The sequence below is a fragment of the Anolis sagrei genome, chromosome 3 (genome assembly GCF_037176765.1).
Source record: "Anolis sagrei isolate rAnoSag1 chromosome 3, rAnoSag1.mat, whole genome shotgun sequence".
Taxonomy (NCBI): Eukaryota; Metazoa; Chordata; class Lepidosauria; order Squamata; family Dactyloidae; genus Anolis; species Anolis sagrei.
In genome coordinates, this window is record NC_090023.1 from 22,234,243 (window position 1) to 22,249,355 (window position 15,113).

The 15,113-nt window shown below is 38.0% G+C and overlaps 1 protein-coding gene across 7 annotated transcripts in view; it reads left to right on the plus strand.

Moving 5' to 3' along the window:
- CNTN5 (contactin 5) overlaps positions 1-14,743 on the plus strand; it is an 826,419-nt gene extending 811,676 nt beyond the window's left edge. For all 7 annotated transcript variants that reach the window (XM_067466528.1, XM_067466529.1, XM_067466531.1 and 4 more), the window contains 4 exons: positions 1,475-1,661; positions 2,124-2,236; positions 6,273-6,441; positions 9,483-14,743. In XM_067466528.1, the coding sequence (XP_067322629.1) occupies positions 1,475-1,661; positions 2,124-2,236; positions 6,273-6,441; positions 9,483-9,586 (573 nt within the window). In that variant the 3' untranslated portion in view covers positions 9,587-14,743. The remainder of the gene's footprint in view (positions 1-1,474; positions 1,662-2,123; positions 2,237-6,272; positions 6,442-9,482) is intronic.
- Positions 14,744-15,113: the final 370 nt, after the last annotated feature.

Here is a 15,113-nt window from a genome sequence, read left to right on the forward strand (position 1 = left end):
TTTAGTTATGTACTTTGGGAACTTTCAGAAAAACATTTTATGAAAACAATAAAGTTGGACGTGTTCTAGATCCAAGTGCTGCCCAAGGCCAGGCTCTTCCCTCTCTGATCTATGATGGAATTAACAAAGTACTACCCAGTGGACAGGCTTTTTTGGTGGCCCCAAAGCCTTTAAGAGTTTTGAGATTCCTTTGATTGCTCTTCCAGTGGCCGGGGTGGTGATGGGGGGAGGACTTTCCCGGAAGTCTTTTAAACTGGCCTTTTAAATAGGTTGCAGATTCCCTTGTCATTATTGCTTTACATCAGGGACCATAACCTTCCTTTGCAGCTACATTGTTTACCAAAAGCTTATAGAACTCTATCAATCTATTTCATACTATTGCCCTCCAGATGTGTTGAGCATACTGACCCTGAAGTTTGGGAACTGTAGTCCACCAGACTAAAGAAAGCTGGATTATTAATAGCAAAACTGAAATCCTGAAATGATGTCCTGTAAAAGATGGAAATCATTTTCTGCTGCTCCAGACACTAGAACACAAACCAACACATTCAGATTACAAGAGGTTTCACCTAAACATGCTGAACTTCCTTCCTGTAACAGCTGTTTGACACAAAGTCAAAGTTAAGATTTATTATTTATTTATTTACCATATTTATACACCACCTTTCTCAGACGTGTGATCGTGACTTCTGGTGAAGCCCTTGATCTCGCCTTTGTCGCAGACACGCCTGGCAGAGACGAGAGACAGGGCATTCTCAGTGATGGCCCCTTGGCTATGGAACTCCCTCCCTAGGGATATTAGATTGGTCCCCTCCCTCCTGACATTTCAGAAAAAAGTAAAAACCTGGCTATTTGAACAAGTTTTTGGAAATGCAGCATAACAGATAAACATGGAACTAGGAAAAAGTAGGCACGGAAAGGCTTAGACAATGCTTCTGGAAAATGAATTAACAGAAAGTCACTGATGATTATATGTTTTTAAAGATTTTATATGGTTTTATAATGTGTACTAAATGTTTTTAATTGTGTTTTATGACTGTGTGGCAACAAATTGCTGCCAAACGTAAGCCGAGAAAGGCAGCATAGAAATACCACAAATAAATAAATAAATAAATAAATAAATAAAGTGGATCACCTCAAGAGACTAGTGGACTTTCCTTCTTTGGATATTTTAAAGATCAAACTGAATGGCCATCTTTCTGGAGTGCTTTGTGTGTTCCTGTGTGATAAAGGAATAGATTTGATGAGCCTCATGGTTTTTCCTATTCTGTGATGCTATATGTTTACAAGAGACATTGAAGACACCACTATTTCACAGACATTAAAACAATTTCAAAGGTTTAGTGTGAGGGTTTGGAAACAAGGTATTTTGATGGGTTTTTGAAACATGCTATAGACATTATGAATGATCATAATTAAGGGGAGAACCCCGCAAATGTTCTGTTCAATCATTTACACAGTCTTCTATCGACAGGTTGGTTATTGGAAAGATATGGAACAAGAAGAAGCCGCTGAAAAGGCCAGAACAGAAGGAAATGAGTCATCCATCATTCTAACCGGGCTAGAAGGCAACACACTGTACCACCTGAGAGTAAAGGCGTACAACGCAGCGGGGTACGGGCCACCTAGCAATGCTGTTCGTGTTGCTACCAAGAAATCTCGTAGGTTCCCAACTTCTGTTCTCCTATGTGTAGCTCTGAAAAGGTTTCAATTCTTTTTTCCCCTTTCCTTGAGATATATGTGGAATAGCAAACAGGACTGTGCCTCTATTTTGATTCATGAGCTCACTTTAAAGGATTTGTATTCCTAAAAAGTGACCAAGAACATTTGGCATTCATGAGAGGCAAGGTTAGCTTTCTGGAAAACAAGGCTAAATGTTTTTGACATGGAACAGCAAATGGAGATTAAATGATTCATGCCTCCCCAGTAACTATTAAAATGACACTTCTTCAGCAAGAGACTATACTACTGAACTTTGCCCAACCCTGCTGGCAATTGAGCATAAACGTAATAAAAAATTAAACCGCCTCTTGGTTATTTTGTTGCTTTCCCCAAAACCTTCCAGTATGTATTTCTAAACAGTGTATCATATATTTATCTCTTTATCTTTAATCTTTTCTCAGCTCCTAGTCAAGCACCAAGTAATATTATGTGGATACAAGATGGCTCCCATGTGTCCTTGGGATGGGAGCCTGTTAGACCTCTAGCAAATGAATCTGATGTCATGGGATACAAGGTCAGTTTGCCACATGTTTAGCATTCCATCCTCTATCATTGCTTTTCATGCATTGTTCACAAATTGTCTGCTAAAGGACTCGATTTATGTCAACATTGAGCTCCTTTACATTAGAAGGTCTAGTCCAATATATATTTGCCCGAGAGCAGCCCTGAATTCAGCACATTTGTGCCAAATGCATGGCAGTTGTCTAGACAGCCTGGGAGTGCATCCACTCTTCTCTGCTGTCATCTCTTTCATGCCATTGCTGCCATCCAGCCAGAGAACTCCAATCAAGCTTCTGCCTACCATGAATTCTTCTGCTTATATATTCTTATGTCAGAATGAAGCACCTGAAGGACATCAAAAAGCAGGGTGAAATATTCTTTCCTTCTTGGTCCCATGGGCTCCTAGTTCTGACATCAGCAGTCAGAATGCACTGGCTGGGAGGAATTATCCATCCCCTTGCTCTGCTCTAGTAAGTGCACAAAAAAAGATGATGGTGTCAAATACATTTCCGCTGTCCAGATCCCTGAAGCCTTGGGATATCTCTTGACTTTATCTCCCCGCATACACCTACCAAAATAATGATACTCAATGGAAGCCACTGTACCCTGTTAAGATAACCAGTGGACCATTCGCAGTGAGTATGGGGGTTTTGGTTAATGTAGACCCTAAACAGTCTCGTCATCATGCCTTTTTTCAGCACTGTGATTCAAAATGTAAAATAGGTACAAATTTATTATTTATTTTATTTCGGGCACTTCTACCCCACCCTTCTCAACCCCCAAGGGGGGACTCAGGGCGGCTTACAACCGGCACAATTCGATGCCAACAATTCAACAGATAAAATACATAACAGCAATAGCCACAATAGTTAAAAAAAATCAATTAATACAATAACAACTAAAAAGCCAATCTTGTGGCTTGTTTGTAGTATTTCCTATACCTCTTGAATAACTCAAGTTTCAGAACACAAATAAAATGAAAAAGGCAGGACGGTCTGCAGCTCTGATCTAAAAAGTCAAAACAACAACAAAAAAGAAGAAAAGAAAAGAAAAGTAATAAAGGAAACAGAAGATCTGAATGCTATGAGGTCCCACAAGTGAATTATTTTGGTATAATGATAACCTATGATTTTAGAGAGGTCACATTATTCTCTGGTACTGCTGAGGCTCCTTCTGCTCGGGGCCCTTCCAGACAAGCCCTATATCCCAGGCTCTGATCCCAGGATTTCTGTTTATCCCAGATTATCTGGCAGTGTGGACTCATATAATCCAGTTTAAAGTAAAAAATCTGGAATCAGATTCTGAAATATAGAGTTTGTCTGAGGCCCATCCAGATAGAACTTTAAATACAGGAGTTCCCATTTCATTCTGCTGGATGTCCCACGTCTGCCCTCCATTTTATCCCGAGACACAGAAGGGAGACCAGTGAGGGTAGCGGGGGAAGAAATCCTGGGACTGGCAGGTCAGTGTGGGGACCTGCTGAGGTCCCGGGGGGGGGGGGTTGCCCCTCTTTTTAATCCCACATTTTGGCACTATCTGGAAATGTCCTGGAAGGGCCCACTGTCCTTATTTCCCAGGACCTGATCCCAGATTATCTGCTTATCCCAGATTTTATGCCATTGGCGACTCATGTAATCCAGTTCAAAGCAGATAACCAGGGATCTGATCCTGGGATATAAGGACAGTGTAGAAGGAGCCTGAATGATGGGGAATGGCAAAGTTCCACATTGCCAACTTCTTAGAACTAGTGGCTCTGTTTTGTAAACTATGGTGTATGCAAGCCTGACGTTGAGGCTTTGGATATTGTGGGGAGACAAATCTCTCATACCTACCATTCTATTGATGCAGGAGGTCCTTTCTTAATCCTATCAACCACCACTACCTCGAGTTATAAACTGTTTTGATTACGTTTTTAAAAACTTTGAGTCAGACAAAAGCAATCTTTTCTAAGCTGATGGAGGGGAACTAAAATTAAATGTAATGCCTTTATTCTTCAGCTGGCATGTTTTGAATAAAGTGACTGTCAACTGGGGATTTAAAACTAAGTAATATATGCTGCCTGGTGTCGTTGCTACCATCCCATTTCACTATTAGGAAGTGCAGACTGTAGTGAAATCCATGATAACACCCCAATTTGATAATATTTGCAATAGGATTTAAGGAAATGCAGAAGCCTGAGGTGTCATAAATGCCATGAAAATTAGTATTTTCTTTACAGAGCAGAAGTGCAAATACCAAGACTTTGCTATGATTACTTGCAGATATTCAACAGTCCACATTCATAACACCTGGCTTCCTCTTAAATGTTGATTACATTGAGGAACAGGTTGCTCTCTTGGCACATTGTTTGAAAGAGGTTATTGGTCTGCACCAAAATGTATAAGTGTGCATATACATACTTTGACCAACATCCTCCAGCATGTGGACAAAGCATAATCTTCCAATATCTTTTGCGGTTGTAGGCGGCTTCCAAATGCCTGGAGCAAACTAACATAGTAATTTCCTGGCTGGACAGTGATGGGATTGAAACAAACATGGCTTCCCACCCCTTTCTCTTTACACTGAGGGTCTTTGGCCATTTGTCATCTAATCTGTTTTTGAAGCTGGCATGTGATGATGATAAAATCCAGACAAGAAGAGTTAACATTCTTAAGTACTGGAATCCTGAGGGGAGATTAAGCAGACTCTCTGATAATTTCAAAGGATATTTATTATAGGCAAGTTTAGATATACATTTACATCCCTCTTAAGAAAGAAACACAAACATTAATGTCTGAGTATATTGCTTTCATCATACATGATTCATCATACATGCATTTATGGCAAATAAGATGATACCCATTCACAAGGACTGAAGCTTTATTATCTCATATTTTCAGCAAGCTTCTCTGTATCTCAAACATAGAGGAACATTACCATCTTAAACAATTAACCTTGACCCTATAGCAACTAAAGAAAATACTACTGAAGAAATCTAATCACTAAAGAGGCATCTGGCAAAAGACAGGCACCAAATGGGTTAATATCTTTGAGCATCTTTAAGAACTATGGTCCCCAGAACTGTAAACATTTTTTCTGGGTGAACTCTGACCAATGGGGAATATAATGCTGCTATTATTATTATTATTATTATTATTATTATTATTATTATTATTATTTCCTTCAATTATTTCCTGTGAATAAAGCCTGAAATGGAACTGATTTTTTTGCTGGATATCACAGTGTTGATTCATGTTTAGCTTGTGCACCTGATCCCATCTGTTCTTAGAAGCAAAGCATAGTATATTTCAAGGAAGAAAATATCAGATCACCTTTGTATGTTTCTTGTCTAAGAAAACCCTATTAAATTCATGAGATCACCATAAGTCAACAGGTGACTTGAAGGCATGTACACATACACACTATTAAGATCCTTATATCTAAATTTTTACTGGTTCTAAGCATTAACCATGAGCCAAAAATCAGCTTCTATCCCTCATTTTAAAACTACAACTGTGGTTAGTGTAAACTGTTATTGCAACTTGTGTAAATGTAACATTTATATTGTAGTAAGGTTGGAAGAAAAATCTTTTCAGTTTGTTTTTTTACCACTATTTCCATAAATTAAAAATGAATATGGAAGATATTAAAAGTGATAGAGTTGTTCCTTCCTATATAATACTCTTACAGATAGGGAAAAAAGGGGTTATTGACATGGAAGAGGGGAAAAGGAGAAGTGTGAACTATCCAGCATTCGTTCAAACTCCTAAGCCTGGTCAGAAGATAAATAAATATCTGTATGTCTCTAACAAACCAGTTAATACTGATGGAAGTCAGAAAGGAAAACAACAGTACAGAGTTGATCAAAGTAGGGTTACGGTCATATAATAAATGCTCCAATGGAAAGGAGAACCTTATAAAAGGATTTGAAAAAGACAAAGAAAAGCTGACAGTGATGCAGTGCTAGTCCCCAGTGTATTCAGCTGAATCCTAAATTCTTTAGTCCTTGCTTTAATTACCATGTTCCAGAATGTGAAATCAGACATTCATCCTATTTATGTCATCTACAGGTCTTGTTTAGACAAGAAGGTCATAGCAACAGCCAAGTCATTGAAACACAGAAAACGTCTGCAGTGGTGCTTCTCCCTGATGTAGGTGTCTACATCATAGAGGTCCGTGCAGTCAGCGAAGGAGGAGATGGAACACCCAGCTCCCAAATTAGAGTACCGTCTTTCTCAGGTAAGTATTTCTGATAATAAAAAATGGACCACATAGTTATTGCATTCCAACTCCGCTAACATTGTTACACTGCAGTGGAAGCTCATAAAATTGAATAAAGGCATGTATTCTTATCAGTGGCCAATTCCCGAGATGTTGAAAGATATCCAATAGAGTACCTGTGGGGCATAAATCTTTCCAAGTGTATTTAGCTATCACTGCTATCAACACTGTTTCAGCAAGAAGCACCTAGGGCAGAAAACAGAAAGCTTCCTACCAAGGTAAAGGCAGCCTTTACATTCACTTCCCTGGATATAGTTAGCATTGGAGCTGAATTTTTCTTACATAGTTTTTTCAGGTAAGGAGAACATCCATCAATTTTGTTTAACTTGTTCCAGCTTTCATATTTCACTGTCTTGCATTGTTTCAGGGCTTTGCATCACTTTGCCAATTAAGGGATTGCTTGGTTGAAATAGGAAACATGTTGGCTGTGTTTTGACTAACAAGAAAGCACAGTGTTGAGCTAACCATGCTGTTGCAAAGTGACTTTCCATATCAGTGTGATTTGGCATTGTTTGTCAACTATAGAGTGTCATGCTGAGACAAGTCACACTGAAAAATGTCACACTGGGAGAAATCTTCGTGGGGTGAGATTCACTCAGACCAATAATTGAATCCGTATTCCTGACAGTCATGGTGGTAGTAGGTAATAGAGCCACATTCCTTATTTCCTTCCAATATGGGTGCTGGATCGGGGATTGGCAAAGAGGGGCATACATAGCTAATCATTCTCTGTCCTGGTGTAGCTATAGAAGGACAAAATGAGGACAGTGACAATAAGTCAATGTTATCATTTAAATGTTAATAGACAGTTGAAGGAAAGGAATTGAATGGTAATTTTTAATATGAAATATGTGGGTTATATCTTTGTAGGTGAATGGTAAATTTCTTATATGAAATATGTGAGTTATATCTTTGTAGGTGAATGGTAAATTTCTTATATGAAATTTACCTTCAGTCCCCAAATTTCCCATGTTGAACACAATAACAGACTAGAAATCTTTGAATGCCAGAACTGTATTTTTAAATGTTCAATTGAGTTTCTGCAATGCTAAAAATTTGGGGAGTAAATGTGTCTTGGGAGAATGAGAACATTGACTTCCCTTCAGCTACACCTCTGAACTCAAGGAGTTCCACATATTTCATGAGGGGTGCTGTTAACAGTCACATCAAATCAACACTGTTTCCTCAATTAGTCACAGAGGTGATCCCAATAATTTGACTATATGCTGATCGCATTGAGATTCAAATGAGCATGTATTTCTTCATTAAGCAACTATTCTTTCCTTTTTGAATGCCTGGGCGGGAAAATGGCAAATGCAACAGCCAGGGGTGGCTGGCTCCCTAAGGAAGTACTAGCACTTTCCCTTCTGTTTAGAATAATCCTCCATTTATCAACACGTCATGTCAACATTCATAATATTGCCCCAAAATCTGTCCTGATTTATACATAGGTTGATTTATATAGTACATTATATGGTAGGTTGGAAGGGAGACTCTGAGCACTGTGGCCAACCTTTGCAGTTTTCCCCAAAATGACATCTGCACATGCACACACATGCACCCGTATTCTTACCAATGAATACATTTTCAAAAAGTTGCACATTTTAAAAATTAACTCCCCAAATGGAAAGGGGTTTGTTTTGTTTTGTTTTGTTTTGTTTTGTAAGCTCCTTCCTCCCAAAACACCCACAAAAGTACTGCAGACAAAACAGACAGGTAGCGAAGGCAAGGAGTTAATGGAAACCAACCAGGGTCATGGTTTTTGACTTGGAGGTCTAACTTAAACTATATTAGCAGCTATGGTATATGTCTCCTCCAGCAGCAATGTCCTCAGAAATACCACAGGTCAAACTTGGACGGGCATGGAGAGAAGCTATTCAACTATTTAATAACTCCATTCAGTTCCTTTCCTTCAACCATCTATTAACATTTCATGATCACTGAGCTTGCATAGGTTCATTGAGCTTTTAATTTCTGGGTTCCTATTTTAGTGTGTATTTTTTCATGTACTTCCTTACCCAGTTGGACTCTGCCATGTGATATAGAAATGCCAGTCAGAATCTATAGATGAGTTATGTCTTTGTAAGTGTATTTCCATATACAAGAATTAGAATTGGTCAGTTTCATAATGCCTGTATTCAGCAGAAGACTGCTGTTACATTACTACAGTGGTGTCCAACCTTTGGTCCTCCCGGAGTTTAGCTCCCAGAATTCCTAAACATTGAACAATCTGGTCAGGACCTCTGGGAGTTGGAGTCCCAAACACCTGGAGAACCAAAACTTGGACATCAACAGTATTATTACATAGTAGTAATGGCCTCTACAGTCACCTATGGACCCACCGCCAAGACCCTACACTTGGAAGGCAATCACACAAGGGATTGCTGATGATGTTGACTACATAGCAGAATTGTCAAAATGTCCAATGCTTGTTACACACCATTTTAACATTGACCCAATCCACAACTTCAGAATTCACTAGCAGCAGGTTTAATTAAAGCATCCACTGCTTATGTAAACATACATTATGTAAAAGGTGTTATAGGATTCTGTCACCCCATATGGCTACATAAGCAACAGCACTGACAGCTTAAACATAAGTAAGAAAATTGCATTTCTGAATGGATGAATGTTACCTTGCTAGTTTGGACTGACCTGCAGCTCCAAATAGCAGACTGCCTACAAGTGCTAATTTAAAAAGAAAGGATGGCACAGTGCATTGTTTATGTTTGCATTGATTAGCTATAATTAGTATGAGTGGTTAATAAGATTGCAAAGGACAGGCATTGCAAATTTTAAAAGGCAGGTTATTTGCTCTTGGGATTTCTTACCAAATAGAAAGTTAATTGTATTTTTGTACCTTGACTTAGCAGAGGCATTCAACTTGAAAACAAATTCTGACCTGTTGCAAACAAAACAAACCTTACCGTTGTTGTTTTTTTCAAAGAGCCCCTTGTGACCCCATAGTTATTTTGCAGTTTCTGTTTTGTCTATTTCAGGTGGGAAAGTCACAAGTTCTCAGTCAAGTCTACATACTTTCTCCACATCTTCATCAACTGTGACATTTCTCTTGGTACTGATGGTTCCTTCAACCTCATGGTGAAGAAGAACTCTGTGGACCTTTTCTCGTTCATCTGTTCAATTGCTTTAGGCCAGTGACACCAAGGAGTGGAGCTCTGCGTCCATGGCAGAGAAAGAACACCCACTGGTCAACAACACCTAGAAATGCCTACAGTGTGCCAGGAAGAGTGTTGTGGGTGAAAAATAATTTTAACATAATTCATCAGGTTTCTTCTTTTCAATTTTGTACTAGTCCTCTTTGGGAGAGAGGGGATGTTTATTGCCCAACAGAAAATATGCAGATTGTATGAGATGACCTTTTATAAACAAATGAAATTCCTGTCAAATTATATTTGCTTTCCTTATATATGTTTATAAATTAGCTGACACCCGTCTTGTGTCATTAGTAGTTTGAACTGTGATGTCTAGTACAGTACATCGATTTTGTTTGAGTTGTCACGGATTTGTTTTCTTTAAAAAGGAAGAAACCGATGAACATTTGCAGTCTAGTGGGTCACCACCATCTTCTCCCTTCTTCTTTTTTTGTATTTTCTTTTTCAAATTGACAGAGCAGGATAACAAACTTTTCATCATAATTACTGTAGCAAATGTCTTTTAAAAAAAAGAATGGTAAATCAAATTGGCAAATTATGGTAATTTCTGTTACTTTTCCTCTGTTTTGTTTATATTTTCTGGGCATATAATGATCCACTTTTCACTACATGTTACATTTGAAGCAGTTGAATGGAGAAGGGTCAGACCTATTGTTTTGCCTCAGATATTATCCACTTTAACAATTGATGGAGAAATGTTTTATTTTTAATAGCAAGAATAATGCTGATTGAGAATGCAAATGGCAATGAAACTATAATCAGATACTTCAACAAACCCTCCAGTTAGTGCAAACTGGTGGAAGGAGAAAATGAATGCAAAGAGACAAAGCTGTTAACCCCAAACAGCTTTCAGTCTTTAGACCTTTATTTTTGTAGTCCATTTTTGTATGGTACTGTACTGTCTATATTTGGTGATTAAATGAAACGATATCAAGAAGCATATTAAGATTGGAACAAGATCATGGTGACCAGATTGTTGTCAACAAAATACAGAACCAATCAAATTCTCAATCTCAAATCCACTGGAATAGCTACTGCTAGTCAATGTTTCCCACCATCACCTTTAGCTTTTCCAGATCCATATCTTATTTTCAAGTTCAAACTGCAACAGTTTTATGTGTTCTTTTGTTTGTAATATGAAATACTATTTTCTCATTCATTTATACAGTGATCTATCCATCTTTTTTTCTTTACCCCACTCCCTATTTCAATCTTTTTATCCCCTAACTAAATGGTAACAGCACATTTGTCTGGTTCATATTGGATATTAAGTGAGCTATCCATTCAGGCACACTTCATCATCTGAAGACCAGTGCACAAATTATTATGCTGCATCCACATTATCTGCAGGTGAAATTGATTTGTTACTTTCAGCGGAGGTGGGAATTTTATGCCATGTCCAGATTCAATTGCCAGTCTGATCCATTTTTGCACCGAGAATGGCAGAAGATACTATCTTATAATTTGTCCGACGGCTCAAAATTACCATAGCTTGGACTAGAGCTTGGCTACCAATTCTAGTCCCAAAGGCATTTTTCAGCAAATAAGTGTCTATTTATTAATAGAATGGAACACTGAGAAAGAAAGAGAGAGAGAGAGAGAGAATATGTTTCTATTGCTAGAGGCCTTTTGTGGAAGGAGCAGCCAAATCAAAATCTTTCTATTTGTTGGGTGCGCAATATATGTACCAGTGCATTTTATCATAGTGACTATGATAATAATGCATATTACAGAGAATCATACCAAATGTCAGGGCTGGTGCTACTGTTGGGCAAAACAAGGCTGCTGCCTCAGGTGACCGATGTTAGGTGTCATGTTAAAGCCAGTTGAATGTTCCTTATTTAAGTTATGATTGTATGTTATGACAAAGGGGGAAACAATTGCATTTCAGATTTTTAGCCTCAGATTTCAGAAAAAATGTTTTTCCTTTGGTGTTATCCACTTTGACTTGATGAAGGAGGAGAGAAAGGGAAACATGGCAGCTAAAAGTCTTAGATTAATCCTGCCCGGGCTTCAAATTATATATCTCAAAGAAATCATTGTTAATCTGAATATTGGATCTATAACACTGGATCTATACACTTGCTACTTTGAAGACAAACTTCAAATACAATGCTTAGCACCTAGGAAGTCACTTGTGAAGAAAAACTGTTCAGCATATAAAGTGTAAAATTTGTGTTAAGAGCTCAGATCAGAGTTTCCAAGCATTCTTTCACTGTCCAACCCAATAAGGCCAACTCTCAAAGCAGTTGAATGAATTTCCTTTATGTCGATCTCTGATTTTACATTTATTCACATTGCTTCCTTTGAAAGGGGGGAAATGTTTGAATACTTTCACCATTGTGAAACTGAGAAAAAGGCTATCTTGAGTGCTGCAGATTTCAGAGGTAAGATAAAGGCACCCTCTAAGTCCCCCTTTTTAAGGAACATAAACAGTTAGTCTAAATAAGTAGAAGCTTACTGAATCTATTGAATAAAATATGAATTAACTTTTATCTTATTGCTGCAAGATGCACTGAGGATGGTGTACAAGAAGAAAGAATGCAAAGTTACAATGACAATGGGCAAAATCCCTTACTTGGCAAGTGAAAAGAAACAGTAGAATTCTCATTGCCTAGGAAAAATATGACAGGATTGTCCCTTCCCTGGCTGGGAAAAGTGCAAGTCATAACATATAATGATTTGACATCCTATAGTCAGAAACCACCAAAAATATGACTACAGAATGTGATAGCTAAAATGTGGTTGAAAACAACCAAAGTTTTCAGAACCTTTCCTGAAGACATTATGGTCCAATCAAATGTTGCGATGAGTTCTTGAATTAGATGTGCCCAACCTTTCTGTTACCCACTCACCCCATTGCTACAGACAAATTCACAAAATCATGCAATGAGTTGGAGTGGCCCTGGTGACACTATCAGAAGCCTCATATAATATCTCCATCTAGTCTGACCACTTCAACATTTCCCAAATGCATTACCTAACAAGAAAGAAACATAGATCCACTTAAGATTTACATATGCTAATTTATATGTAAAGATGTGCAGTCATAAAAGCCTGTATCCTACTGTTAGTCCTGACTCAATTCAAACAGATGTATGCAGTCAATGAGATAAGCCTATGCATTGACTTACCATTCAACATCTGATTGTCTGTCTAGTCTCATTGAAATAAACTAATAAGATTAGTACACTTAGGGCCTAAATACCCTAAAGACACCAGATCCTGTCTGATCTAATATATACAATGTATATATACTTGATATACAGTAGATGACAGCATAGTGAGGAAGAGTATAGAGACAGCACAGTGAGAAAGCATATAGGGACAGAAAAATATTGAAAATATTCTATCAACAGCTGAAAGAAAGGTTTCCTAAGCGTAAAGAAACCCTGGAAAGGGTTTTCACCACACTGAGAAGCTTTGCAAGTCAGAACTCTGTGCAAAACCCCCATATGTGTGGTGCTTTTGTACTTAAACTGTATTTGCTGTGCATAAAGTTGCATTTTCTCTATACGAATCCAGCTTTCTGCACAGAAAGCAAGGCTCTGTGTGCAGAAGAAACAGTTTGCTGCACACACACAAAAGTGGGTGTTTTTGCACAGAAAACTCCTTAACTTCATATAGTCTCAAAATGGTATCAATTTCAATGACTTTCTAAGAATAGGAAGGAAATTGACAAAATGACTCACGCCTTCCTTTGGAAATACAATGAGCAAATATTAGTATCCCATAATATATGACTACCCGTTTGCTCCCCAGGTGTTAAATTTAGATTGGTAGTCTTAGTACCTAAAGCCTAAAAGAGAGTTATAAAGCAGAACACATGGTCATTCAAAGTGTATCTGCTGTCATTTTGAAGCACCAAGTGACAAAGGTGTCAGGAGAAAACAGGGGCAAAGACTCCAGAGTACACTTCAGTCAGGAAGTCATTTCATATGTCTTCATTGATTAAATTAATGATTTGTAGATGTTCTCTTCATCTGCCTATTGTTGTTTCAAAATACATTCTCAAATTAATTAGATTAGGACAGGGTGAGTATTCCTACCTCTTCTACATGCTTTCACCTCCTGCCACTCCCTGGGTTTTGAACAATGGTAGCCAATCAGCAAAGGAACATGGTTTATTATTGTCTTCAATAGAGAGTGAGGGTTTACTAAGCCCCTATCTACACGTCTTACAGTCCCTGGTAGTGCCATAAATAAAATGGCAAGCATACCTCAACTTTTAATTAGGTTATAGATCTTAATAGAAAAGGTAATGTAGTGCAGTGGTTTGGATATTTGACTATAACTCTAGAGATCAATGCTCCAGTCCTTGCTGAACCATGGAGACCCATTGGCTGATCTTTGACAAGTCACAGTCTGCCACTCTCAAAGGAAAGCAATGGCAAACTACCTCTGAAAAAACCTTGCCAAGAAAACCCCAGGCTAGGACTGCTTTAGGCTTGCCATATGTCACCATACGTCCGAAATGGCTTGAAGGCACACAACAATAGTTTAACGGCCAAACGTTCACTAACTGTGTTGACCCAACATCATGTTAAGTGGCAATGAATGGATGCAAGGTCAACATCATGTTAAGTAGCAGTGAACAGATGCAAGCTGGTACCTTTTTTTATTCAATCTGTGCAAATGTTGTACCTTGCTTCTAATAAACATTTATAAATGTTTAAGTACCTGCACATTGCCATATTTGTTTCGTTGTGGTTGATAACACGTCCATCTCATGACAACTATCTGGTGTTATTGTTTTAAAGGATTTGAGTGTTGCTGCAGAAATCTTTCCTTGTTTGTTTTCATTTTCTCTCATTGAGATTGTAACAGATTAATTCAAAAGACTGTATTTTTGTATAATGTCATGATGATTTTAAAAGTGAGCAGGAAAAAATAGAACAACAACCTCGGTTCAGAAACCAAAATGAAGTCCCATCTTAAAATGTGAGATATCTTGTATACAACTGTATATATTTACTATATATAATGGTATATACTATGTGAAAGACACAGTTCAATACTGGTTCCTGTCTACTGTTCTTGTAACATTAGATCTTTTTAATAAATTATTCTCTTTTTATTGACTTTTATCTTATGTCCTGTCAGGTGCTAAATGCTATGGTTTTACTACACGATTCCCAGAACACTTGTAAATGGAGATGGAGCCTTAAAACAGGGGAAATAAACACTGAAGGTGTGAATTTCTTAGTTCAGTATCCCAGATACGTTTCTGCAGGGACACAGAACCTGAGGGCTTCCTCATTCTTTTTGCCTAAGGCAACTGTTTTTCACATGAGCTTTTCTGCAAATCTCAAACATGGTATTAACTTGCTTCAAAATAGCTACGGTAGTGCGAGGAGATGAAGTGTATCAGATTTACTGATTTGAAAGAGATCAGCAAGATTTTTAGACTAATGGTTGTCTGGCCTGAAATAAAATGTCAGTACCGTATCACATCCA